This window comes from Corvus cornix, chromosome Z, assembly GCF_000738735.6.
Source record: "Corvus cornix cornix isolate S_Up_H32 chromosome Z, ASM73873v5, whole genome shotgun sequence".
In the NCBI taxonomy this organism is placed as follows: domain Eukaryota; kingdom Metazoa; phylum Chordata; class Aves; order Passeriformes; family Corvidae; genus Corvus; species Corvus cornix.
The window spans coordinates 12,663,179-12,689,550 of NC_046357.1; the positions used below are offsets into that span (position 1 = coordinate 12,663,179).

The window sequence follows — 26,372 nt, forward strand, 5'->3', positions numbered from 1 at the left end:
CCGGGCTGGCGGCGGCGGGCGGCGAATGGCGGCGGCTCCGACGCGGAAGAAGCCGGGAGCGGCCGCCGCTCTCTGCGCCACGCTCTAGAGCCCGGTGCCGGCCGGGATGGCGGGCGGCGGAGCCCCGCGGGGGACGCGGCGCTGAGCGGCGGCTCGGCCGTGGTGAGGCGGGACGCGGGGCCGGGCGGAACGGGGCCACAGTGCCGAGTCACGGCCGGACCGGTTCTCTTGAGCAGGGACGGGAGCCCGGTGGGAAGCGGCAGCGCCCGGGCACGTCCCCTGTGACAAGGACGCGGAGGGAAGGGTGGTTGCGGGGCCGTGCTGGGTGAGGGGGTCGGCGCGGTCGTTTCCCGGCTCTTAGCCGAGCAGGTAGCTCGGGTGTTGGCTCGGTGTCGGCGGAGCGCGGTCCTGTGCCGCACAGGCCTGTGCGCACACGGCCGGGCGGGGAGCGCCGGGGAGCGCCGGCACATTTCGCCGTGGAAGGTTTTCTCTGGGAAGACCTGAACCTGCCCGTGTGTGGCTGGTCCTGACCCTCTCCATGCTTGTTCAAACCCTGCAATCTTTTCAAACCGTGATTCACAGCCAGCGCGACTTTCAGCAATGCAGCTCTTCCCTGCGTTTTTTTCCCAAACTGCTTGTTTTGAAATTGGTGGGGATGGAGAACTAATTCTGAACACACCTAGAACCCCGCTCTTAGTCAACCACTTGCTTGCAAATGCTGTCCTTTGTTTACTGCATAACGATGGAGAGACGTGCCTGTAAAATTGAGGGTGGTAATGGAACCCGTGGCAAAGAGAACACAACTTCAAGTCACGTACAGAGAATGATGTGACTCAAATTAACATTCGTATAATCTTTAAAAAAATATTTTTTTAGCCGTTTCCAGTTTTAACTTAAGTCACGGAACGGTTGTTCAAAGGTTATTTAAGCAGATAATAAGATGAAAAAGAGGTGGAGTTTTGGTTTTAAAAAAACCCTGAATTTATTTCACCTTTTCTGCAGCCCCTTTTTTCTTTGTGAATCATGTCACTATTCTCTATTAATGTATGGGAAATCGAAAGATGATTTTGTGGAAAATCAATTATTTTTTACAATCTGGAAACGAACACATAATCTGTTTGCCTGAATGCAGTGTTGGGGAAGTAGTCATGTGACTGCCTTACTGACACCTGCTTTGTGAGAGTGCATTAGTCTGGTAGCCCAGATAGCGATTTCTATTCTTTTTTTAGATTCTGCTTGCAACTGTACAGCACTTGCATTTGATTCTATTTCAGTTCCTCTGATAAGCGAGTTATTTTCTTCTGAGTATTATTTTAAGCATACTTCCTAAACTGTTTGAAACCTTTGGCCTCTGTGGTACTTAATATATTAAAGGTTGGACTTGATGGTCTTGGAGGTCTTTTGCAACCTTAATGACTCTGTGGTCCTTCAGAAGAGGACAAGAGAGCACCATGTAAAGCAAATGAGCTCGCCATGGTTTTGTGCTGATGGTCCCTGCTTGCATTTGAACACAGAACTCTTAATGTTCCTTGGTCGAGCATTTGTCTTTCTTTTAGTGCTAATGTGCAGAACCTAGTCTCCTACAAAATTAGAGAGAACTGCTATTTTGAGTGGTGTCAGCACAGCATTTTATTTTTTCTTTTAATTAGAAGATACAAAACTTGTTTCCCTAAATGTCAATCTCTTACCAATTAAATGTTTAGTCAATTTAAAATTTTTCTTTGCTGCAAAATAGTTGAACTGACAGGTACTAATAAAATATCTCTCAGTACATACACTGACTAGTGGGTCTTAGAAGGACAAAGCCATGCAAATTGCTTTCTTCACTAATCTCAGAGGTTGTTTCTCTCAAATAGTGCAATCAGATAACTTCTCTGGTTGGTCGTCTTGGGCAGTTCGTGGCTATTTTCTTTCTTTAGATAGCCCTTTCACTGTGCTGAGATAAAGCAGCTCTTTGTTGTCTGTTTATAAATACACACTATTTCCCCCAAGCTGTAAGGGCCAGTGTGTGATAAAAAAGTAAACAGAAAAACCCAAACCAATCAACCATGCAAAACCCACAATGCCACCCCTTCCCTAAACCTGAAACCAACCAAAAAGAAATCCCCACAACACCCTCTGCAGACTTGGATATTAAAATAGCTGAAGGGACTATTTTTACTGTTGCTTTGCATCTCGTTCTTCTCTCTTTGTGTGTTCTGAAGTGTAACTTAGCCCATTTTGTTGTTTAAAGGTGGAAGTGTCAAGGGCTCTTAGTGTGGGGCAGTTCTACCAGTACTAAAGGCTTAATCATGTCTGTAGAGTGAAGTCTGTCTTTATGATCCTTCACAGCATAATTTTGCCGAGTAGGGCAGGCTTCAGAAACCAAACACTGGGTTGTCTTGCCGAGTGAAATGTGCTGGTAGAACCTCAGTAAGAACTAGCAGAAAGGCAAAAGCTCATCACTGAGCTGGCCATTGATACATTGCTGGAGATGGCAGCTTTTGTACTTGCAAGTGAGTTGTGAATTCAGCTTGAGGTGGGAAATGCTGTTGCCCAGATGTTTCTTTTGGTGTGTTGAGGCTCTCAGTTCTGTCCACGACTGTCTCTGATATCCCTTTCATAGTTTGGCGACTTTTTTGGTGACAGGTTCTTTTCAGATGTAATTATGATCTTTGAAAATACAGAGTAAGGCTTCTTGGTTTTCCAGGTGTTTAATCTGAAATATCCAGGATGTCTAGAAATGCAGCTTTTCCAAATCTTTTTGATCTCTACCTGAGAATGCTTCAAGAACAAGAAAAAAAAGACTTTAGTATTCTAGAAATGTCTGCAGTACCACAGACACAAAAAACAGAAGCATGGTGGCTGTCTTTATTATTAATGTTAGAAGGACAGGCAGAGCTATGGATTGGCAAACTCCTCTTCTTTTGAATTCCTGAAAAAAATTCTGGCACTAAAGCTGTTTGTCAGTATGTAGAATAAAATAGCTGAATTTGTCAAGGACAAATAGTTGAAGTAATCTAATCTGTCTCAGTAATGACTGATAGACCTACTGTATACAAGAGGATCAGTTGATAATCTTATATGTTGCTTAATAGGACTTTGATTCTGTTCCTTAGGATGTTTTTGGTTGGGAAAGAAAGCTGGGAAGAGTCACTGTTGTGACTAAGGAGGCCATTTCCTTGTCAACTACTTTCCATGGTTTTCAGTTTCCCTAATGAAATCATATGATGATTAAAACTATAGAAGCCACAAAACTATGAGAGATTTCATGTCTTTTTGAGTGTGGTAGTGTAAATCAAAATGCCTTAAAGATTTGGAAACCTAAGAGAGAGGAACGAGTACAAGTGAGTGGAGTTTTTTGCCTGTGTTTAAGAAGGAGCAATCAACCACAGAAATACAGGACAGAGAAGTAGTGCTGTGTTTCCTGGAGGGGAAGAATTTGGAGGCCTTAATAAAGCTGAATTTGTGAAGGAAACATCCTGCAATCTTATTTACACTTTTTAGTCAGGCATGTGAGGCTGAAGGTTACCCTCAGTTCAGGCCTTCTCAGGCATTTTTTGGGAGACTGGGGGAATCCTTCACAGATATGCTTTACTCTTTTTAGCCTTCTTTGAGAATATAATATTGGAATGTCTTTGTTAAATTTGGTGCTGTATAAAAACTCTAAGGAAAGTGTGGGGTTTTTCATTCTCTGCTGTTTCATTTAGTAACTTGAGATTTCTGTACCAGGCAGAGTAGTTAGTTCATTTGTAATGTAGATGTCATGAGTGCAGTTACTCTTAGGTTGGCAGAGTAATTTAATACTGTTGATAGCAGGGAGTCTATCATATAAAGGGAATTAAGCCTGAACTGAGCCCTTTATGATGCTTGCAGAGTTAGTAGCTGGGTAAAATTAAAGACTTAACTGATTTTGTCTGTGTCTGAAAAGAAGCAGGAAAATCCTAAGCTAACACAAGAGCATGTCCTTGTATTTTATTGGTTAAGGTGCACTTCCCGTGCCAGTGTTTCAGCTTTTAATCGTATTTATATTAATCTGGAGTTTCCTGGTTCTTCAGAAACTGAGTATGCCAATAAATACTTCTCCATTCTTGGTGAGGGCTCTTGTTACTTTGTCATTGCTTTAATAGGAGCATCTTCTAAGCCATTGAAGGTTGTACAGTACAAGAGAACTCTTCTGGAGTAGTTATTTCAGGCCAACATTTTTTTAGAGATTCCGGAATTTGAGCTAGCTGATACTAGGTAGCTGTATGCCAATAGTGAGATGGCAGTCTAAATAAAGTGAAGAAACACGATGATGGGTAAGGAGCTTACCTTTCATTGAGCTAACAATCAGGTTCAGGAAATCCTGCTTTCTAGAGGAAGTCATGGCTTCATAGCCTGCTGTAATATATTTTAAGGTCTAGTTCTAGTAACACAGGTCCCAGATAGGTCTGCACTGTTGGGTTGGATTTAGCTCACCAGAAGAGCTCCTCTCAAGCATTGCAATTCTCACTTTGTGGATTTTCTTCCATTTAATCTCTTTTATGTGGAGAGCTGGCTTTAAATGGTTTCTATCGAAAAATTTTAAACTGTTGAAAATGTTTGAAAATGTGTATACATTAATTCAAGACAGAGTGTTTTTAGTTGCAGTCTTGTGAAAAAATAGGCCTTTCTTTTTGTATTTTAAGATTAAAATAGGAACCAGGGAAGAACATAAAGATGTAGTTTACTGATAACTGCAAAGTCACTTTTGTCTTTGAAAGTGAGTTAAGTTGTGGTAGGACTCAAGTTGCTCTTTATTTTAGCATATTCAGTACATTTTTATAATATTTCTGGAAGTTCCCTAATAATAGTAGCTGAGTGCAGCATCTTGCACAAAAACTTTTCACCTTCTGTTTTGATAGCAGCTTTTTAGGTGTGACTGTAATAAAACTTGTGACTAATGAGTGTATGCTGTATAATTTTTTTGTTTACGTAGTAAAAGGTGTGGCTATAATGGGCACCAAAAGCTACCACTGCCAGAAAGCAGTGCCTTAATTAAGCTGATACATAATTGTTTTGTTATTTTTGCTTCTTTGGAATTTGCTGCTATACTGTAAATATGAAAGACTTCTCAGAGGAAACAGGAATGGTACAATAGAACAGTCAAGGACTTGCTTCAAATAAGTGATTGAGAAATGGATTAGATATCCTGGATTTTTAATGTACAAGTGATCTAGCTAAAGTAGAGTATAGACAGATGGTAAGGGGGTGCTTTGTCCTAATAGAAATGTTTGATAAACATGTTTGCTGAAAGGCAGAAAAGAAAAAGTATGCGCATCTTTGACAACAAACAGGAAGGTAACCTGAGTTATTTTCAGAATATAGAATGCTCTGTGTGTCGCAGCCAATATGGAGTAAACAGACTCCTCTTACTGTTTGAAATTCAAAGAAGAAAGTAGAAACTGAGGAGAAACAAATTTTTGAGGGGAAAAAAAAATCACAGAATAATTGTTCCTCTGTGTCCTCAAGGTAGTAACAGCATCACAAACTTCAGAGTTTTTTTTAGTGCAAATAAGAGAGTTTTCACTGCTTAGTGCCCTCAAGCATAACAGATCTGCTTAAGCAGTTTACTGAGAAATTAGTAGAAGAAACGGTTCACTTTACCAAATTCTAAAGGGATTTAAAAGTAAGTAGAGGGGAATTTTAGTAATAGCATTTCTTCTAAATCTCCAGAAAAGTGGAAGTACTGAAAGTCTTAACAGCAAAGCCATAGCAAAAACTATTTCACTTAAATCAAGCCACCTAAATGTTAATCTTGATGGAGGCAAGTCAGACTGGCCACAGTAATAAACTTCTTTTTTTCTTTATAATGCTTTAAATGCCAGTGGTAAAATGATGCTTATTAAAAGGTTTGAAGCAGTTTAAATAAAAGTGTAACAAGTCAGTGAAATTTTCTGTAAAGGATTTGTGCAGCTCACTGGCCCTTCACGTAATAGCTTGTCTGTATGAAGCTGTATGAACTTTCTAGCCACTTACAGCACTCCTGATTGTAACAGAGTAACTAAACACAGAAGGACGAGCAAAGCAAAAATACATCATGGCTAACTAATACCAAATGAATTGAGACCCTTGTTTCTCTGGAGAGCCCAAGAGGAGTAGGAAGGTGAATAGAAATTCCTGAAATTTCAAACCTAAGAGAAGTACATTACAAGTAGACTAACACATACTTTGCTGTGATTTTGCGCTCTGTTAACTCTTGTGTACAGACTTCAAATATGTATTTGAGGTACATTCCATTAAAAAAGTTGTTCATTAGCTATCCAGAAACATTTAATAGTAATATATAACCCTTTGTCCAAATTAGTTGATTACTTCTAAAAGGGAAAAAAAAGAGCAGGATAGATTTTCATCTTGAAGTTTGTACTGGACCTAAAGTTGGGCTAGGTAGTCTGTTCAGGGGCCAAGATTTGCTTCCTGAATCTACTGTATATCAAGGTGATGAACAGTAGTTGTTCTAATATGTTGCTGGAAATTTGATTTCTGCAGAGGTCTTCAGGGCACCTTGCTGAAAAACTTTGTCTTTTGTCTGATCAGGGTCCTGATCATGTGAAGTTTGAGAAGTCTGTTAAGACGTTTTAAAGTGTCCATTCAACAACTCTTCATGTAAGTATCTTCCAGAGATTTTAATGTCATTAAATGTCTTTTTGTCTTGCAGTTCTGATCTGCTTTCCCGAGCGAGTGCGGTGTGGCTGGAGCCAACATTTAACAATGAGTGGTGCAGCGTTGGGCCTCGAGATAGTGTTTGTCTTTTTCCTGGCCTTATTCCTACTTCACCGGTATGGAGACTTCAAGAAACAGCATAGGCTGGTGATCATAGCAACATTATTGGCTTGGTATCTCTGTTTCCTGATTGTATTCATACTGCCTCTGGATGTCAGTACGGTAAGAAACGTGCAAGACTTCCTGCTTAATTGCATCAAATGGGTATGGTGTTTCTCTAAACTAATGATTGCAAAAGACCATTGCTTAGAAACACCAAAGAAATCTGTGTAGTGTCTTAATAAATTAAACATGACAGTGTCTGTGTTTATAATTAATTTTACTTTTTGTTGATCTCATCAGGTAACAAATAGATTTCAAACATTTTAAAATTTCATTATATGGCTATAACAATTCTTTTTATTTGTTTAGGCAGCATAAGGACACTTTCAGCATTTTTCTTACTTGATTGCTGATTGCATGTTGATTTGAATGTTTATTAGTATAATTAATTCCAGATGTAAACCTGGAGTATAGGAAATGTCTTTAAAATAGGACTTATTACTTTTAAATAAGTATTATACCTCTGTGGTCACTGATATAAAATAAATTGTCTTTTAGACTATTTATAATCGGTGCAAACTTGCGGTTAACTCCAGTCCTGCAGAAAGTAATGGCTCCTATGTTACTCTTGCTCCAAGGTATGAGCTACATGTTTTTTTCTTTAGACTGTATTTTATGATTTTCTTTTTTAAAACTGATAAACAAGTGTTATCTGTGTGATGCAAAATTTGAAGTTTGTAAATATACAGGACAGTGAGGGAAGAGGTGAGGAAAAGTGAACCTGTATCTGCTGGGAGTAATTACACTGTAATTATGTAGTAGTTCTAGATTAGGAAACTATTCTTTTTTTGTGGCACTGGATTCCCTTTTTTTGTTAAAGCAACAGGACTAAGCTTTTTGAGCAATCCTGGTTATGAGGAGAGGCTTTGGTGAATGCTTATCCTTTGCAATCTTAAAGACTTTAAACCTGAAAATCTAATTTTATGCCTTATAAATGAAATTAGCATCTTATCTTATATGTAAGCAGCATATCTAATTGCTTATTATAATTACATATGTAATTGTAATAAGCAATTATATATATATGCTATTTGATATATGATAATTGGAGTTATCTGAAATCTACTGTATTCCACTAGAGTAATGATAACCTGCTAGTTTTGTCCTGGCAGGAAGAAAGGAATCCCTAAACTTGGAGATTTTTCCCTAAATGTGGGCTCTTTCCCGTGGCTGCTCATCTGTTAGCCTACAGTGGCTGCTTCCCTGTGTTGTTGATGTGTGCAGTGTAGTTATGTGTAAGATGATCAGAGCCTTTAAGATGTCAGCTGATGTATCAATGCAAAGTATTGCCAGTCTTGCTGCCCCAGAACAGGGCCTGGAAGCGTGGTGAAATGGTGAAATGACAGACTTAGTGCTGCAACATTGCACCCTAGACTTAAGACCACCCAGTCCATGTTAATTAAACCTAGTTAAGTATATACACAATTTAAAAACTATTCAGTAACCTTTCAATTTACCTATAGCTTCAGACAAACTTTTTTTCTTGGAATCACAGAATGGTTTGGGTTTGCAGGGACCTTAAAGGTCATCCAGTTCCAATCCTCTGCCAGGGGCAGGGACACCTTTCACTAGCCCCATCCAGCTTGGCCTTGAACACTGCCAGGAATGGAGCATCCACAGCATCTCTGGGCAACCTGTGCCAGTGCCTCACCACCCACGCAGTAAAGATTTTCTTCCTAATCTCTAATTTAAACCTGCCCTCTGTTGAAAACAATTGCCCCTTGTCCTGTCACTCTGCCCATATAAAATGTCCATTTCCCTCCTTCCTATAAGCCACCTTTAGGTAGTGGAAGGTGCTGTAAGGTCTCCTGGCACCTTCTCTTCTCCAGGCTGAACCGCCCCTGCTCTCTCAGCCTGTCTTCATAGGGGAGATGTTGAAACCTTTAGTCACACTACCTGTCATTCTATCTTAATTTGATAGTTTTGAAAATATTTAGGCTGTGCCCATAAAAACTTACAACTCAGGCTTAACTAGTTTGACCCTGGAAAACTCCAATTATTTCTCATTAGGTAATCCTATCTAAATTGACTTTATTGCCCTTTGACTCACCCTTGCTTCGTTATCCAGACAGGTGTGTCAAAAAAAATCGAACTGCCTTTGTGTAAGGTGGACACCTTGTCCTTTGTTTTTTGGGTTTTTTTTACTGCAATGGCTCATATGGCTTTTCTGGTCTTCTGAAGTGAGCACTACCTGTCAGAAGAGTATTGGCTTACTGAATCAAAATTTATATAAGACTGACTGAATCCAGCTGGGTGGCAGAAGAAACAATTAATGTGTTTTTTGTACAACTAAATTCTTTAGATGATGGTGTCCCTAGATATTTTTTTAAAACCTGCTCTACTAACTAAAGTTTAATGCTTCTTTGTCTGAAAAAGCGTTCTTTCTGTGCATGAAGTAATTACTACTAAAAACCAAAAATGTAACCTTAAAATTCTTTATTCAGTATTCCTCTTCAATGTTTGAGCTTCTGTTTTTTTCTCTAAGAAAGATGTCCTGTCTAGATACATTATTTGTGGTTAGGAAAATGATAAATAGTTCTAGGTGATCATTCAGTTTATGTATTTGGGAGGTGGTTGATTGTTGACTATGTACTTGAATAGTATTGTACTACTTCTATGCTCTTTCCAAAAACCTTTCTAGATAGGAATTTATAGAAAATGCTTTTCATACTCATGCTCTACAACTAACAGTAATCTTCTTTACATTGTAACAGCAAGCAAAAATGTTTCAAACCCTGGAGTTATATTCCTGATGGAATTATGCCAATTTTCTGGCGTGTTGTATATTGGACATCTCAGTTTTTAACATGGTAGGTAAGGCAAAAGAGTATGGTGACGACTATGATACAGTTTTTAAGTGCACCATTTTAACAGTCATAGCGTTCTTTAAAAATGTGTATCACTGCGGCAAAGAGCTTTTAAATTGTATATTATTTGCTAGTAGTGAAATTTCTGTAATAATTACTGTACTAACTTAGGCATGTTCTTTTCTCTTGCTTCTGTGGAAGCAAATTTCAGGTAGCAGTCATTTACCCTTGGTTCACTTTTGTAGTTGAAACTGAGCAATTTACACATGTGGGTGTTTATGGATAGATTATCTGAAAAAAATGAGGTTTTGGCAACCAGATACCAAAATAATTCCATGAGTAAGTTGGGTGATTTTTGAGTAATACCGTAAATTATTTGGCTTTATTGGATATATTATATAAAACTACAGAAAAAAGATTTGTCTATGGGGGTTTGGGTTGTCTGTGCTTTGTGTGGTTTCTGGTCAACCTGTCATCAAATACTTACTTTTGTAGTTACTCAAGGATATCAGGGTTGGTAGTTCATTCTTATTTATCGCAGTTTTTTCATAGTAAAGCTAACTGTATTGTTTTTATCTGCAGCTTGTTTAAGGTTTGCCATCAGACAGGTACATCTAGAATAAAAACACTTAAGTAGCTAATTTCTTAGAAGCTTGGGAGTCTTAAACTTTAACACCTCTGCCTCAGTAACCTGACACTGCTAAAGTACTCTTTTTGGGAGGGTTGTTGGTTTGGGTGTTTGGGAGATTTTTTTGGTGGGGGTTGGTGGGTTTTTTTGATTGGCTGATGTGGTTTTGGTTTGTTTCCTTTTGTCCTAGGATTCTGCTACCTTTCATGCAGTCATATGCTAGATCAGGCGGGTTCTCCATCACTGGAAAGATCAAAACTGCTTTGATTGAGAATGCTATCTATTATGGCACTTACTTACTGATTTTTGGAGCATTTCTAATATATGTGGCTGTAAACCCAAACTTCAATTTACAATGGTAAGAATAATGTTGTAAGCACTTGCATGAGTTCTTACAGAAATGGGTCTTTCTAAAAAGACTAGTTTTATTTACAATATTTTGCTAGGCAGTTAGAAAGTTATGTTAACTTTTTATATGAAAAGGTCTTTTTTGAGTACTTATACAAATTTGGTTTTTGGTTTTCTCATTTTTTAATGTACAGCAGAGGAATCCTCTTGTATTTGCAATGGTGCTTTTTTCTCCATACAAACACATTTACAAAGTTAGTGCAGAAACTTCCAGTGTTTTCAGAACAACATGTTTCAAAAAATCAGTATTTCCTGTGTAATGCATCTGAATGCTGTAGACTTTGAAGGTGAAAAGGAAAGTTAAAATAATTGACATCTGTAAATTGCTAGTAGTCTTCCATAGGAGATGGAATACAAATCTTAATGCAAATTTCTGAACACAATATTCTGAGTACAAATCCTGGGTTCTGAGGCTTCTTACAGCGACTGCCATTATGCTGTTTTGACCTCACTTTCAGTAAGTTTGATAAGTTCATGTTGTTTCCTAGGGGAACATATTCCCTTAGGAGAACAGTTTGTTTGAGAACAAACAAATTCTTGTCTTCCCTCCATAGTGGGCAGAAACATGGGAGATACAGGGAAATTGTGGCAGCTTTAAATATGGCCAAGTAGCAGGCTGCCTCCAGGCAAAAATTTAGGTGATAACAAGTCTGTTCCTGTAAACTTGAAAGCCATACTGGTTCATCTTGATACATCAAGGCTGGTTTCTTGCAGGCAGGATAGGAGGATGGTATTTGTTTGGGTTTTACATAATTTTTTGTTTCCTTAGGAACCAACTTCAGACTATTGGAATAGCTGCTGCAAACACATGGGGTCTGTTCCTTCTTGTGTTGCTTTTGGGTTATGGTTTGGTGGAAATCCCTCGTTCTCACTGGAATGGGGCCAAGAGGGGTTATCTACTCATGAAGACTTATTTCAAAGCTGCCAAACTGATGACTGAAAAAGCAGATGCAGAGGAGAATTTAGAGGATATTATGGAGGTAAGTAATGAGCTTTCCCTGTGAAAAAAGTGAAGACTGTTGTTAGTTGTGTCTGAATTTGCTGGTGTTGAACACTTGTAGCATGACCTTACTGTAAAATACCTGTAAACTCAGAAAATGATCATAGCGTCCCACTCGATAACACTCGACCCTGTGCAAAAGTCAAATCAAAAATAGTCCTTGCTGTGATGAACTTAAAAGTCATTGCAACTTGATAACCATTATTTGTTTGAGTCTATTCTTTTATTGACCCTTTTGGAGCAATACTGGTCACTAACAAATAACATTTCAGAGTGAGGTTGAACAGTCAGTGTACAGATGTTCCACTAGTGTTCAAATTGTGTGCTTCTTCTTTTATGCTCTGCTCACAGTGTATATCTGGAATCTTGAGAAGAGTTTCCACATTGTGGGGCCACACTTAAATGCTTTTTGATAAGAGAATAGATAATTGTTTTTTTCAAACTTTCTGTTGGGACTCTGTTGTTAAATGTCTGTGAGCAATAGGCTCTAATGTAGTTCAAGAACAGAGTGGAAGTCCAGCCCTTTGAATAGTTGTTCCTGGTTCTACTGCTGGGTTACCATGGCTTGGAATAATACGTGTGACCTGTTGTAGAGTAGGGTGGAAATTGTGTTATGTGTCACTATAAATAGTAGTAGAATCTTCATTCATCAGTAATAGCATTTTGAAGAAACTGCTAAAAACAGCTAAAAATGCCTAAGTGAGACGTAACTACAAAACTTACTAGAAAATGAGCAATGAAGACTTTTTTTTACGAGGATAGCACTTACAACAGAATATTTCCACTGGAAGGGACCAGCAAGAGTCACCTGATCCAGCTGTCTGACCACTTCTGTGCTGACTGAAAGTTGAAGGAAATTACTGAGAGCATTGTTCAAATGCCTGGAGAGGGAGATGCTCTGGTAGCCAGTGACAGGATGCATGTCAGCGGTTCAGAGACGTGTCTGGAGAGGTCCAGACTGGACGTAAGGAAGCATTTCCTTACCATAGGGGTGGTGGGTGGTCTCACACTGGAACAAGCTTCCTAAAGAGGTGGTCAATGCTTCGAGTCAGTTAGTGGGACTTCCTCTTTATCTCTTTTTTATCTATAACTTAAACATGAAAGTCTTCTCCATTTCAGCCTTCGTGCACAGAAACAAATCTTCCACACATTTGTATAGTAGTGTTGCACACTGATGTTTGTTTTTAAAGTAATACATAGGTGTTCTTTACAAATAATTCACTTAACCTTTTATGAGGTATTTAGTAAAGCTATGGCTTTTAGGAAGCTGTATTTTTCTTCAAGCTTTGATGGCTATCTTTTCCAGTTGGGAGGGCTGCAACCCTAGCTGACCAGTAAAAAGATATAATTTACAAAAAATTTATTTAATTCACATTTTAAATTTAGCAGCATTAAGCTACTCTGTTATTTTTTCTCTCAACAGGAAGTCCGTAAAGTAAGTGAGAGTATCAAATATAATCACCCCTTGAGGAAATGTGTTGATACAATACTGAAAAAGGTAACCAATTGCTCATCTTCAACCATAATTATTAAGCTGAGGGGAGGTGCTTCCTGCACATACAGAATACTTGTACATTACTCTCTCTTGCTTTTAATATAAAATCTGTAGTTGACATCTTGAGTTTCTGAGAGTCTGAGTTGAAATTCTTTGTGAAATGCTTTCTTATGGCGTATGTAATTATCAGATATATATTGTATAGAGAATGCTGTAGAAAGAGAAAAATGTATGCTTAGAGTGACCTTTTCAGTTGCATGAAGTGCCCCAAATTTTCACAAATAATAAGCAAAGACTGCTTGCTACTCCTTCATCTCCCAGTTAATTTTCCCTTTTCCTTCCAGTGCCCTACTGAGTACCAGGAAAGAATGGGTAGGAACATGGATGATTATGAAGATTTTGATGAAAGACAGAACAGTTATCCCAGTGAAAAAAGTTTGGCCAAACTTCACAAGCAGGTATACTAACAGACAGGAGAATGCCTCACTTATGCTAATGTAATGAGAGTAAATGATAGTCAAAGATTTTGAATGCGCTTTGTCTGGATGGTTGAGTATAGTGGGTGTAAGCTACTTAACAGAAACTTTCTTGGTGAAAGAAAGCACAGAAATTTAATATCCCAAGTGATCAAAGTTCTGGATGTGTAATAAGTGTCCTTCTTGTGTTACCTCTTGATAGTATTACAGCTGTCTGTGAATAAGCCTTGTAGTGGTTGATTGACAGTGCATTCTGAAAAAAAAATTTAGTAAAAGCTTGATATTCACTGAGATGCAAAAATAAAGTGGTAGGTTGGAAAAAGTAGGATTTAACTGCTACAAATGGTTTGTGATGAAAAAGCTACAAAACTCAGTAATCATGTATGTAGTGCTTCTATGACATACATTTAGAGAATTAACTACCTGTTTTTTTGAATATACGGAATTGTTCTTTGCAGTTCTGCAGTGCACACATTTTCAAGAGATTTTGCAAGGATTTTCTGCCGTTGTTTGAAATGAGTACCTTGTAACCCTGATTTCTTTCAATTTATTATAGGTAATCTATTCAGTACAGAGACATCGTCGTACACAGGTCCAGTGGCAAATTCTTTTAGAGCAAGCATTTTACCTAGAAGATGTGGCAAAAAATGAAAGCAGTGCAACTCGGCAGTTTGTTCATACCTTTCATTCCCAGGAACCAGAAAATAAAATTATTCAGTATTTCTACACACCAACGGTTGGTAAGTGCTGTCATGCAGATTTTGAGTATGTCAAGCCATAAACTGATACCATTCTGTAAAAAGAACCAATTTTATGTAAAAAGTTCAGCTGCAGTAGAGGGAAGCAAGTCTGCAATATTAATTCATTTATGTAATGGAATAGCTATCATATACTAATTTATGCTGCCATAAGCCTAAATTTTATTTACAAATTTGGTAGCAGCTGTGTGTTGCAATTAAGCATTAGCAAAGTTTGAAGCCTTTTGTGAGGGAGTTCTGTTTCTGGCTGTGTAATTTTCATTAACCTGTTCCGGATATGTGTGTGTGTGTTTGTTTTTTCCAGAGTGGTACTGGGAATGCCTTCTGCGACCATGGTTTTACAGAGTTCTCGCAGTTGTGCTGGCCACATTCTCTGTAATTGTTGTGTGGTCAGAGTGCACATTTTTCAGCACAAATCCAGTTCTGTCGCTATTTGCGGTTTTCATACAGCTGGCAGAAAAGACATATAATTACATATACATAGAGGTAAGTTGGAGATAATCACTTGACAAAAATATTTTCAGATAAATGGTTCTGATAACAGCGGTAGATAAAACAGATTTAAAAACAAATCTCTATATAATCTGTGAACTTTCAGAAGGTCTCTAAATGTATGGTAGCAAACTTTATATCTGTGGAGGAAGTCTGCCTTTTGCCACTTGTTAAAACTCTCAAATACCAGGTGAAGGCATGACCCTGAAGGCTGATGGCTGGCTTGAATATCATGTGTAATTTCTGAAACACTAGCTTGGAGCATAGGTGTTAATTAAACTTCCTGTGTAATCGGTCATGTGTGTGACCTCAGTTTCCTAAATGGGAATTTGCTGATGACCAGGAATCCAGTCACAGGTGTGGCTAGCATATGTGTGCACAAATTTATTTATCAGTAAAGATACTGAGCTGAAAAATTCCAGTATACTTAGGAAAAGTTGATTCAAAAACACTTGGGTTTATGCCTTTTTCTTGTAGGAAGAAATGCCAGATCAGTCATAGTAATTACTGAGGCAATTATAGCAATTTTATTTACGTAACAAGAAGTAGTAGAATGTTTCTAGGGTCAACTGTGTTAGCTTATGTGTAGAATGTTACAATTACCATTCCCAGTTTAAATTGTTCAGAAAAACTCCTGAAACTCTTCTTAGAGCTGGTGATGTTCTCGCATCTCAAAATGAAAAATTGTGGCTGGAGATGGTCTCTATATGTGACAGGCTATGTGCTGAATACACTGAAACCTTTAGTAGAGTTCTACATTTAAACAACAACACTTTTTTTTCCCCCAGATGGCCTGTTTTCTTACCATCTTTTTCCTAAGTATCTGTGTTTACTCTACTGTCTTCAGGATCCGTGTATTTAACTATTATTACTTAGCTTCACATCATCAGACAGATGCATACAGTCTCCTTTTCAGTGGCATGTGAGTATTTGGTATATGTTTTACAGGTGTTCTATCAAATACTGAATTGAAAATGTGCGTGAAACTTCCATTTACATTCTTTAATTTGTAATTTATGGGTTTAATTCCTAATGAGCTCTGCATCATTATTCTGTGATAGATCCAGTTATGATTTTGTAGTAAATGTAAGAAACTTCTAAATGCTGTTGCCTCTTGCATTTGTGCAGGTTATTTTGCCGTCTTACTCCACCATTGTGCTTGAACTTTCTGGGCTTGACCCATATGGATTCAACAATCTCTCACAAAAACACTCAGCCAACTGCTTATACATCTGTAAGTAAGAAAATGTGGATTTGAGCTTTGAATATGGTTTGGAGAATAGACCAAGTATTTTAAATCTGTCTTATAGTAAGATTCCAATATTCAAATCTTTTCAATCTTCTCAGCAGGGTGAAAGTACTTGGTTATAGACCAGGAGTTTGGTAATGATTTCTAGGAGTCATAATTTTTGCCTCTTTATCTTAAGAAAGTAAAGTATTATATTTTAGAGTTCAGGGTGCTCTTCATTTCCTAATACGAGCTCCTATTAGTTTTAGCTTCCACTGGCTTTAGCATGTGGGGCATCCCTATTGATTGGGAGCAATCCTAACTTCCTACTGAAAACTAGTGAGTTTGGTTTTATTGAAGAACTGGTTTCTGTTTCATCTCATATCTTTGTTGTTAGTAACTAAATTCTTAGTGTTGTCTAGAGACTCTTTTTCACAGCAGATGAAAAAATCCACCAGATTGGCCCTTGTTCTGGAGTAGGTAAGACTACAAAATCTAGCATTTTAGAAACCTCAAAGCGTTGGAGGTGACCTTTACATCTGCTTATTCTCAAGCAGGTCTGTGGTAATATTGCCTTTGTTTCAGTAACTGTAAAGGATTGTATATTTATGTGAGAAGGCACAATCTTCATGGGTTTATGTAGAATATAGCTAATTAGAGCTTGTTGTGGATTTTTTTTTCTAGATAATGGGATCCATGAGAGTGCTGTCCTTTGTTGCAGATGGATTCTATATATACTACCCAATGCTTGTTGTCATTCTCTGTATTGCTACATACTTCAGGTAAGTGATTTGCAAGACAGATCCTCCATGCTTCTTTACGTTAAAAAAATTTGTTTCTAACTCCAGAAGACATTCAGTACTCCTTTTTCCAGCAGTTGAGTTGTATCATTTTAATAAAAATGCAAACCTAAATCCATAGATTGCTGTTTATATAGGTGAAATGTGTACATTTTAAGAATATAGATTGTATTAACTCATAACTGAGTTAATTTAAACTTCATTCCTAGATTTTGAAGGATGATCTGTTCAAACTTTGGAGCCTGGGGACATTTAGATTCTGCTTTTGAGATTAAAATTACCATGAGGAAGCTGTTTTCAGCAAAGTTTTCTAATAAATTAAGAAGCACTAGCAGCAATATTAGGTATTGAACTTTCTAACAGACTCATAACAAGCTTCTGACGTGTTACCAAACTCCTGGTAACGCATACTGGTTTAAATAATTTGATCTTGTTTCCCTAAGCCACAGTTTGTTGGAGGCTGGGATGGTAATTGGCGAAAACATTGTTACATTCTTGCTTTATAATTCTAAAATGTCTGCTTTTGAACAGTGTAAGGAATGAGATACTCTTGGTCTGACCTTGCTGAACTACATTTATGTAATAGGTTCAATTTCGTATTACCATTCAATCAGAAGCAATGTATATGTTTCTAGTCAAGTACAACGTAGTGAAATGCCTTGGATGTCCATTAATACTGTATGTGCATCTATAGATATTAAGACAAGTATCTAGTTGTGAGTTCTTCCTGCTTACCTTTAGATTAAGTGACAAAAGTGGTGGTGGAGCTAAAAAAACAAACAAAACGAACAACACACAGGAAAGCCAAAGACAAGAAAAGAGAAATGAGTTTATGTTACTTCTTGTCCATGATGATTGTCCTGGGCCTTGAATGCCATAGTGAAAAGGAGGAATAGAAATTGAAACAGAGTTTCTTTCATGACCTCTGCTAATTCAGATATATGCAAAACTGAAGGTTGAATTAAAATCTATTGAGGAAAGCCATCTCCTGTGTTTGATCCAGCAGTCTTAAAGTTTAGGTAGTATAAGAAAAAGAATTTTCAGCCTAAATGTACAATAAAGCTGACTTTGAGCTTGATATCAATGCTCCAGTTTGGAGGAAGGAAAACAGTACAAAAACAGCAGTTGTGTTTTCTGGTATGAAGTTGAAAAGGTGAAAGTCGTTTCATGCTATGTAGTTCCAGGACTGGCTTAAAAAGGGTGGAGCAAGCTTGCTATCTGACTGCTGCCCAATGGCTATCCAAAAGGGCATCCAGCATCCCTACAGCTTAAAAATATGCCACATTTTCTTCCAAGTGAAATCTGAAGTGAAAGTGGCTTTCCTATGTTACTACTGTTTCAAAAACACAGAAATCATAATAAGCAGAATTTTTATAATAATTGTTTTCTGGCAAAAAAGAGTTGATGACATTTTACAGGTACAAATTCTGTTACATCTGAGAACATTCAAAGCAAGTGTCTTTTGCACTACTCTCAGACTATATGCGTTTCAATATCGCCATTTGAATAGGGTTATTCCATCACTTTCAGTTGTATTTAGGAATGCGTTACTGTTCTGGGTCACCTAGGTCACCCTACTGTTCTGGGTCACCAGTTATTATTCTGAGTTCTGAATTTTCTGTTTTCTCAGCTGGTATAATAATTTGTCTTCTGTGTTTTTCCTTTTTAGTTGGATTGTCCATACAGTTCTGAATGGTTTGTTTTACATTTTGTTTTGTAACATATCTAAACTACTAATTGTAAATTAACAAAGGAAATTGCTTCTTCTTTTACCAGTTTAGGAACTCGTTGTTTGAATCTTTTGGGATTCCAGCAGTTCATGGGGGATAGCGAAATGACCTCTGATTTGATTGATGAAGGAAAAGAGCTAATCAGAAGAGGTAAATTAGGTCCTCTGTCAGTCTTCCAACAAAATCATACTACCATAGAATTGTTAAGGCTGGAAAAGACCTCCAAGATTGAGTCCAACCCTTAACTCAGCACTGCCAAGTTCACCACTGACCAATGTCCCCAGGTGCCACACCTACACATCTTTTAAATATCTGCAGGGATTTTGACTCCAGACTTCCCCCAGCAGCCTATTCCAATGCCTGGCAACACTTCCAGTGAAGATTTTTTTTCCCTAATACCCAAATTTCCCTAGGACCATTTCCCTAGGCCATTTCCTCTTGTCTTGTTGTTTGTCACTTGGAAAGGGAGGCCAACCCCTACCTCACTACACCCTCCTTTCAGGGAGATGTAGAGTGATAAGGTCTCCCCTGAGCCTCCTCTTCTCCAGGCTAAACACCCCCAGCTCCTTCAGCTGTTCCTTATCAGACTTGTGCTCCAAATCCTTCCTCCGCACTAGTTGTACTTTGTCTGTGAAATATATCTCAAAGAGTTGTTCTTGACCTTGGTAGCCAGGAAGAACCAAGATGGGATGGGGGCCTTGTACCCCCCAGGGCTCGGAGCTCTGGAATTTGTTTTGTCTTTCTGCCTAGGGAAAGGCCACAGAAAATTACTGGAAAAACTAGCTACTAATACAAAAAGTTACAAATATATGTGTAAAGAATACAGAGAATATGTAAAGAAAAAAAGGCGAAAACTAAAATCAGTCACTGCCCTGGTCCTGCTGGCCAAACTGTTGCTAGTACAGGCCAGGTGCCACTGACCTTCTTGGCCACCTGAGCACACAGTGCTGTCAACCAGCACTCCCAGGTCGTTTTCCAGCAGGCTGCCTTCCAACTGCTCTGCCCCGAGCCTTTAGCATTGCATGGGGTTGTTGTGACCCAGGTGAAAATTTAAAGGGAGGTCGTTTGGTGAGCATTTCCACCAGCTCCCTCAGTGCTTTTGGGTTGGTCCCATCTGGCCCCACAGACCTGTGTGTGTCCAAGCAGTGTAGCAGGTCACTGACCATTTCCCCTTAGATTTTGGGGGCTTTATTCTGTTCCCCATCCCTGCCTTCCAGCTCAGGGAAACTGGTACCCAGACAACAACTTGTCTTAGTCTTAAAGACTGAGGCAAAGAAGGCATTAAGTACCTCAGCCTTTTCCTCATCATATGATATATTTCTGGATTAAATTTGTCTGAAATGTTGCAGGAAAAAAAAGCTTACTGTCTGTCAGTATTTTGAAAGCTATACTGAGGAAGGCCACAGCACAAACTGCAATAAACTTACAGCACTGTGGTCGCTATGTAAAGTCTACCAATGGACTTGATTTGACATCCTAAATGAAGTACCAGTTTTAGTACCTGAATTTTAGATACTTCTAAATATTTTACAGTGTGTTACTGATAATACCTTAGCAGGTGCTTGTGTAATCTGTCATAAAGGATGGTTAACATTTAAATTGTCTTTATCATCAACAAACTAATCTTCCTTTTTTAAGTGTATTGATTGAGCTGCACAAATTCAGTCATTTCCTTTTGTCTTTTTTGCTATGTCAGCTAGCAGTGTTTTATTAGAGAGAGCATGTTTTTGTGTAGAACTGGAATTATCTGCTGGCTTGGAGAGCTGCTTATTTTACATTAATTTTTATTTAAAGTGTTTCTTAGAAGTTGCTAAAAGCTTTTGTGATTTTTGAATAAATGTTTAGAAATTAAAATTTCTGGATACAGTGTTATATTATGGAATACTTTTATTCCCATAGTTGATGAAAAACAAAAGCTGTATTTACTTAGAGTAGTAGTATTTCCTTTTTTTGGAGAAAGATCAAAGTCCCTTATTCCCTTATACAAGAGGTTATGATGACATTGACACTGTGATGTTATACTTCCAACTTTATAACGGATATGGACACAAAGTATTTGGGTCATAGCCTGGGCCTCACAGAACTTCATCAAGGTCTTGATTCAAAAATGCTGAAGTTTTTTCTTAATGTCATAACTTTTCCAGTTATTTCTAAGGGTTTGGTTTTTTGGTTTATTTTTGCTTTGCCAGCTGGTATCCATATGTTATGCTATGACCCAGGATACCATCATGACAATAATTTTGATGGTTTTTGTTTTGTTTTTGTTTAATTGTAAGAGTCATGTATTTCAATAAGAATCTTTGCTAGTTAACTTTGGATTTTTATTGTTTGTTTAAAAAAAATTGCTAATGATTTTCCTAGTATGGTGCTCAGACAGTTTTGTTTTTTATTTTTAGAGAAAAGAAAACGACAGAGGCAGGAAGAAGGTGAAAACAGAAGAAGGGTATGACATTTTTTTAGCTAATTGTAATATTATACTGCAGTATGTGATAGGATTTACTATAGCTATTTAATTCAGAATGATCTATTTCACAAAGGAATTAGTCCCAAATAATTGATGGAATCAGTTTAATCTTGATGAATAGTCTTGGCTGAGGGTAATTGTAGATGGTAAGAGGACTATTTTAGTGATACTGCTTGTACAGTTTAGTAACTCAGTGTGCTGTGGTACATGACAATAGGTATAACAAGCGTTTAAAAAGTTCCTGATTTCTAGGACGCAGAATAATCTGAAATGGCATATTACCAGTCTCTTACACTGATACTGCTCTGCTTGAAATAACTGCAGTTGCAGGGTTGCTGTACTGAAATATGGACTCCTCATTTGACTTGTTTTGTGTGCTCATTGGAAAGTCATTGGCACAGGTTCTATTTTATTTTTTTCCACAAGAAGGAATTACATTTTTGGCAGAATTAATAGTTTCTGCTGAATAACAAACAGAATGTTTGATTCAAATCATGTTTTCTGTGCATACTGTATTGAAAGATTTTTGAAGTATCATTTTTCTTTAGTTTATAACAAAATCTAGTATAGGAAGTCACAATAAAAGACATAGATGAGAGAAAGGATGCATGCAAGATAATACTAGGACTAAAACCTCTTGACTTTTCAAGCTCAGGTGTAATTTAATCCTAGATGACAGCCAGTACTGTGTAGACCTTTCTTTTGATCCTTTCCTTCCATCTCATAATTTTAAAACTTGAACTTGTTGGGATGCAAAATAGCAAGTGTATGATACATTTAATACACACTGAAATGACTTGACACAAAGCTATGAATTTTTCTGCGCTATGTGCCTCTCGTTATTTTTCCATTTTGCCACTAGATGGAAGTAGTAATCAATAAAAGCAGCGGTTCCCACCATAACTTAGAGCAGTGGAGTGAACTCTTGAGTGCAGATTTGAGATGAAATTTGTTTTCTGGAAGTCTTGTTCTAAAGAACAGTTATGGTAACCAGTTTAGTGAAGGAACATGTTTTGCGTTTAAAACAAAACAAAAATTCTTTCTGTATCAAGACACTGAACAATTGTTGTGTTGCTTTTTCCTTACAACTTACTTTTTCCTTCATGGTCTTTTTTCCAGGAATGGAAGGAGCGGTATGGAAACAGAGAAGATTCTACCAGAAGCAGAGCTGTCCACACAGACCAGAAAGAATCCAGCTTCTCAGAGACCAGTGCCAATAGACGTACGCTCTGTGGGCTGGAGGGGAAGTTTGTTTTGTTTTTCAGTATCTTGTCTGCACACCACTGGCTATCAGAGTAGTTTCAAATATTTTCCTTTTTGTCTTAGATGATGTGTTGATAACATTCACTTCTGTGGCTCAGGGCTGCCTTGCCATTTAAGGCACTGGGAAGAGTTCTGTGTTTCTTTCCATCTCCAACTAGTTGGAATCAGAGATTCTGGCTACTCTTCCGACCAAGTGCTTGGTCTTATGGGGTATATAATGATTGCCATTAGAGTAGCAGTTGTCAACAAAGAAACTTCATGCTACATCTTGAAGTTGGGTGTTGTAAATCTTAAAATTTACCTCTTCTGCTTGCAAATGAACTGTCTCAGACTGGAATAATGAAGCAATCAGTTGACCAACAAATGTAAAACCATATAAGTGTATATACTTTTTATTAGTAATGTCTATTAGCAGAATGCTTTTTTTGTGGATACTTTAAACTTCCAAAAAGTTTGTCGGTGTTAATTTTTTTCCTGTATTTTTTGTGCTCTTGTAAGCTAACAAGTAAAATGAAACTGAAGAAAAAGGAGGAAAAAGGGGAGGAGGAGGGAAGCTTTGAATATGCTTTTAAGAAAACACTGGTAGATATCCCCCTCCTCTGTACAAAGTTGCAAACCCAGATTTTTAGTGGTACACTAACTGAAATTGCATTTTAATGTTCATCATGTGATTATGTAGCATTCCAACACTAAAGCAAGCCATAGGTACTGACCTAATGAAGGTCACAGAGTGAACTGCAAAACAACTGTATTTCATTAATTCATGAGATTGATTTTTTTTAAAAAACAAACAAAAGCAAACAAAAAACCTCTCCAGACAGTTTAATTAAAGCATGAAGCTGGGAGGATGAATGGGTGATTGTTTGATTTGAAAGTAATGCTTGCCTGTAGTTTTTCATTTTCTTCTGATTCTTTGCAAGGTAGTTTTCAACCTATTTGAGGGGCAAAAGTTGTAGTTGCATTTCTGTTGAGATACAAAATCAAAATACTACAAATTTGAGCAAGTTTGGTTTAATACTAAATCTACTCTAAATTATCTCACTTTTGCTTTGGATGAGGTAGCTTTGTTATTCTTACGGTTTTTTAAATTTGATGTCTCCATACATGCCAGGCTGTTCACAAAGCAAATAAGTGTCTTTCCTTCCTTTTACTTACCTAGCACTATCTAAGTATACCCGTTCAAATGGTAGGACTGAAAGAGATAGAATAGAACTCCTCCAGGATGCAGAACCTTTGGATTTTAATGCAGACTCTGTTAATGACGACCCCCTTGAATCGGACTCGGGAAGGTGAGGAATATTCTCTGTAATTTCCAGTTAAAAGTTTCTAATGTCTTCTGTTTTCTGACCTATGACAGCTGTATCAGATAGTTTCAAAGTAAGAGTTTTTTAAATGAAGCTTATAATTTAATCTAACTCTTTTCCTTTCTTCCTTTTCCCCTATGATAAGGGAATTCTTTTATAACCAATTAAAACCTGAAGGTGTTTCAGGCTTTTTAGAAATGTCAGAGTAAGATTGGAGCTGGATATAACTTTATATATGGCATAATCTGAAAAATGCTGCATATAAAACTGGTGAACCACCTGTGTGTTAAGGAAATGTCCCAGTGTGACCATTCAGGGGGCAGTCTGGTAGTCACACTCGTGCCACCCCAGACTTGCACTGCTGGGACTAAAGCCCCTTCACCACAGGTCGCTTCAGTGACCCAAGGGGACCCTTTCACTCCCTACTCACCCCACTCTCACAGTCAGAAAAGTTGTCCTTTCCATCTCAATCTCAGGTTTGCCATAGCAGAGTCCCAGATATCAGGTTCCCTTAATTTAATGATAGTGCAGTGATGGCATAACAACTCGAATTTGTGCCTCCAGGGAGGGACCCCAGACAAAAGAATCCTTGCGCTTTTACACCCTCACAGTCTATGTGCATCATAATCCAGGCTCTTCCAGGTGAGCCCTTGGCTCCTGCAGAGTCTCCAAGTGTCCAGTCCCCTGGCTGGGCCACAGGTCCCTGTGCCCTTTGTTAGTTGTTCGTGGCACCTTGCCTGGGGCTCCAATTTCTGGCCATCCAGGGCAAAACCTGCAGCTGCACACTGAGCTACCTAGTCTAGGTGTATGCCTCAACAAACAGATGTACAGTGTAAGGTTTTCAGTAATTTCCTACGAAGCTCAACTTCAGAAAGCTCACTTGATTTCCCAGTATAAAATCCATTATGAAAAGGCTGCAGGAAAGAAAACTGAGTGTTACAGCATTTGTTGCAGGAATACAGCTGGATATTAGATCTTGGAACTACTAAAGTAAATTAAAATATGAACTTCCTGGGCAGAGAGTACCAGGCTGCACTGTGTAGCTCTGTCTGTAATAGAGGATTTTGTGATTCTGTGGTTGTGACTCCAACACCAAATTTCCTCAGTCACAGAATACCTTATGTAACTGCTAAGCTCTGCTCATATTTAAGAAACAAACAATACATTGTATGGGTGCTTTTTTTTTTAGGTGGTTATTGTGTTGAACCACTTAATGATAAATAATTTAAAATTCACATGTAAAAATACTATCTGTTATTTTTCAGCTACAGCTAGTTTATCCAAACAAAAAGACTCACAAAAAGTCAATGTTTCAGAGGACTTCTAAATATAATGTCAATAAACAAATGCCAGCTCAGAAACATGAAATGAATGCTGTTAAATGGCACTGCCAGGTTTCACAGGTTGATTCAGACAACTGGTTTAGTCTCATGTCACCACATTTGAAAAGCTGGGGATTTTTAAGCACAATAGTTTAAAGAGGAACTAGCCTAGAATTTCTGTCAGCAGTTGGCTTCTGTGCAGTGTGAAAGGGATTTTCTACTAAAAATAAGAATATGCATTTGTAATTATTCTGGATCAAATAGTTTTCAAGCACAGTGTCTGAAGTCTTCAGGCATATATACATACTTTGCAAAGTGGAACATCCTAAACTTCTTCTTTAAAAAGAAAACCAGGAGCCACAAAGCGTAGTTGAGCTTCCCCTAGTAACCTTCATTTCATTTCTTGGAGGTAATAAATCAAGAGTAATTACATATGGAATTTCAAGTAGTTTAAAAGTAGCTTATGTAACATTGGTTTTCAAAACTAGAGTTCCTGAAATAGGTAGAACATTATAGGACAGTAAGGACAGTCAGCACACCAGGTTCTGGCTTTGTGTTTATTCAGATTTTAGTAAATGCTCCAGTGAGGAGCTACACTGTGCTTGTGTTGGACCCTATTTGTGCTTTTGAAGTGTTTCTAAAATATATTCGACTAACAGTTTGTGAAGTTTTATCTTTTCACACTAAGCATGCAGGCATTTGTTTTCATTATCTTTGATACTGTATTTCTTCTAAGAATACCCAATGATATGTACTGTTAAGCACCCAAAATACTTTTTCGATGCAATTGTTTGTTTGGGTTTATTGTTTTTGGGTTTTTGTTCATTTGTTTAGTTGTTGGCGTGGTTGGGATTTCTAAGAAAAAAGTCCTGCTCAGCCAAAATATCCAAGTTCTTTTTTTTGTATTAGGAGACATAGGTCTTTAAGATTCCCAGTATTCATATCACTGTTTCTCTTGGTCATATGAGGTTTAATTTAATGGTCTTTCAAATTCTCATGGAAACTAATTCAGTAGAACATCAAAACCTGTAAGTCACTGGAGTTAAGGAGAAAGATTGCAATGAGAGTTAGATGATTTCATGGGTCTTCATTTTTCTATCTCCTGTGACACTTTTTCATATTTAAAATTGATTCTACAGGTACCAGCCTGGTGGAAGATACCTGTCAATGTCTCGAAGCAAAATATTTGATGATGTCTAAGCTCATCAAAGCTAAAGAAAATTCAGTGGAAATCTAGCTCCTACTCATTGCTTGGAAAATACTGTATTTGTGATATATCACTGAACCGTCAAAGACTCTTTAAAAAACATATGAAGGAACAACTCTTTTGGAAATGCACGTGTATGATAACTTCACAACTTGTGATAGAAAT

The 26,372-nt window shown here is 37.9% G+C and overlaps 1 protein-coding gene across 1 annotated transcript; it reads left to right on the top strand.

Moving 5' to 3' along the window:
• Positions 1 to 11: 11 nt before the first annotated feature.
• On the top strand, positions 12 to 26,371 carry LMBRD2 (LMBR1 domain containing 2). Its single transcript, XM_039567551.1, has 18 exons — positions 12 to 162; positions 6,659 to 6,885; positions 7,324 to 7,403; positions 9,540 to 9,635; positions 10,451 to 10,618; positions 11,438 to 11,648; positions 13,092 to 13,166; positions 13,508 to 13,621; positions 14,196 to 14,379; positions 14,702 to 14,883; positions 15,678 to 15,811; positions 16,018 to 16,123; positions 16,802 to 16,899; positions 18,694 to 18,797; positions 21,044 to 21,090; positions 22,231 to 22,333; positions 23,534 to 23,663; positions 26,140 to 26,371. The coding sequence occupies exons 2-18, from the start codon at positions 6,712 to 6,714 to the stop codon at positions 26,198 to 26,200; spliced, it is 2,067 nt and encodes a 688-aa protein (XP_039423485.1). The 5' UTR covers positions 12 to 162; positions 6,659 to 6,711; the 3' UTR covers positions 26,201 to 26,371.
• The last annotated feature ends 1 nt before the right edge of the window (position 26,372 follows it).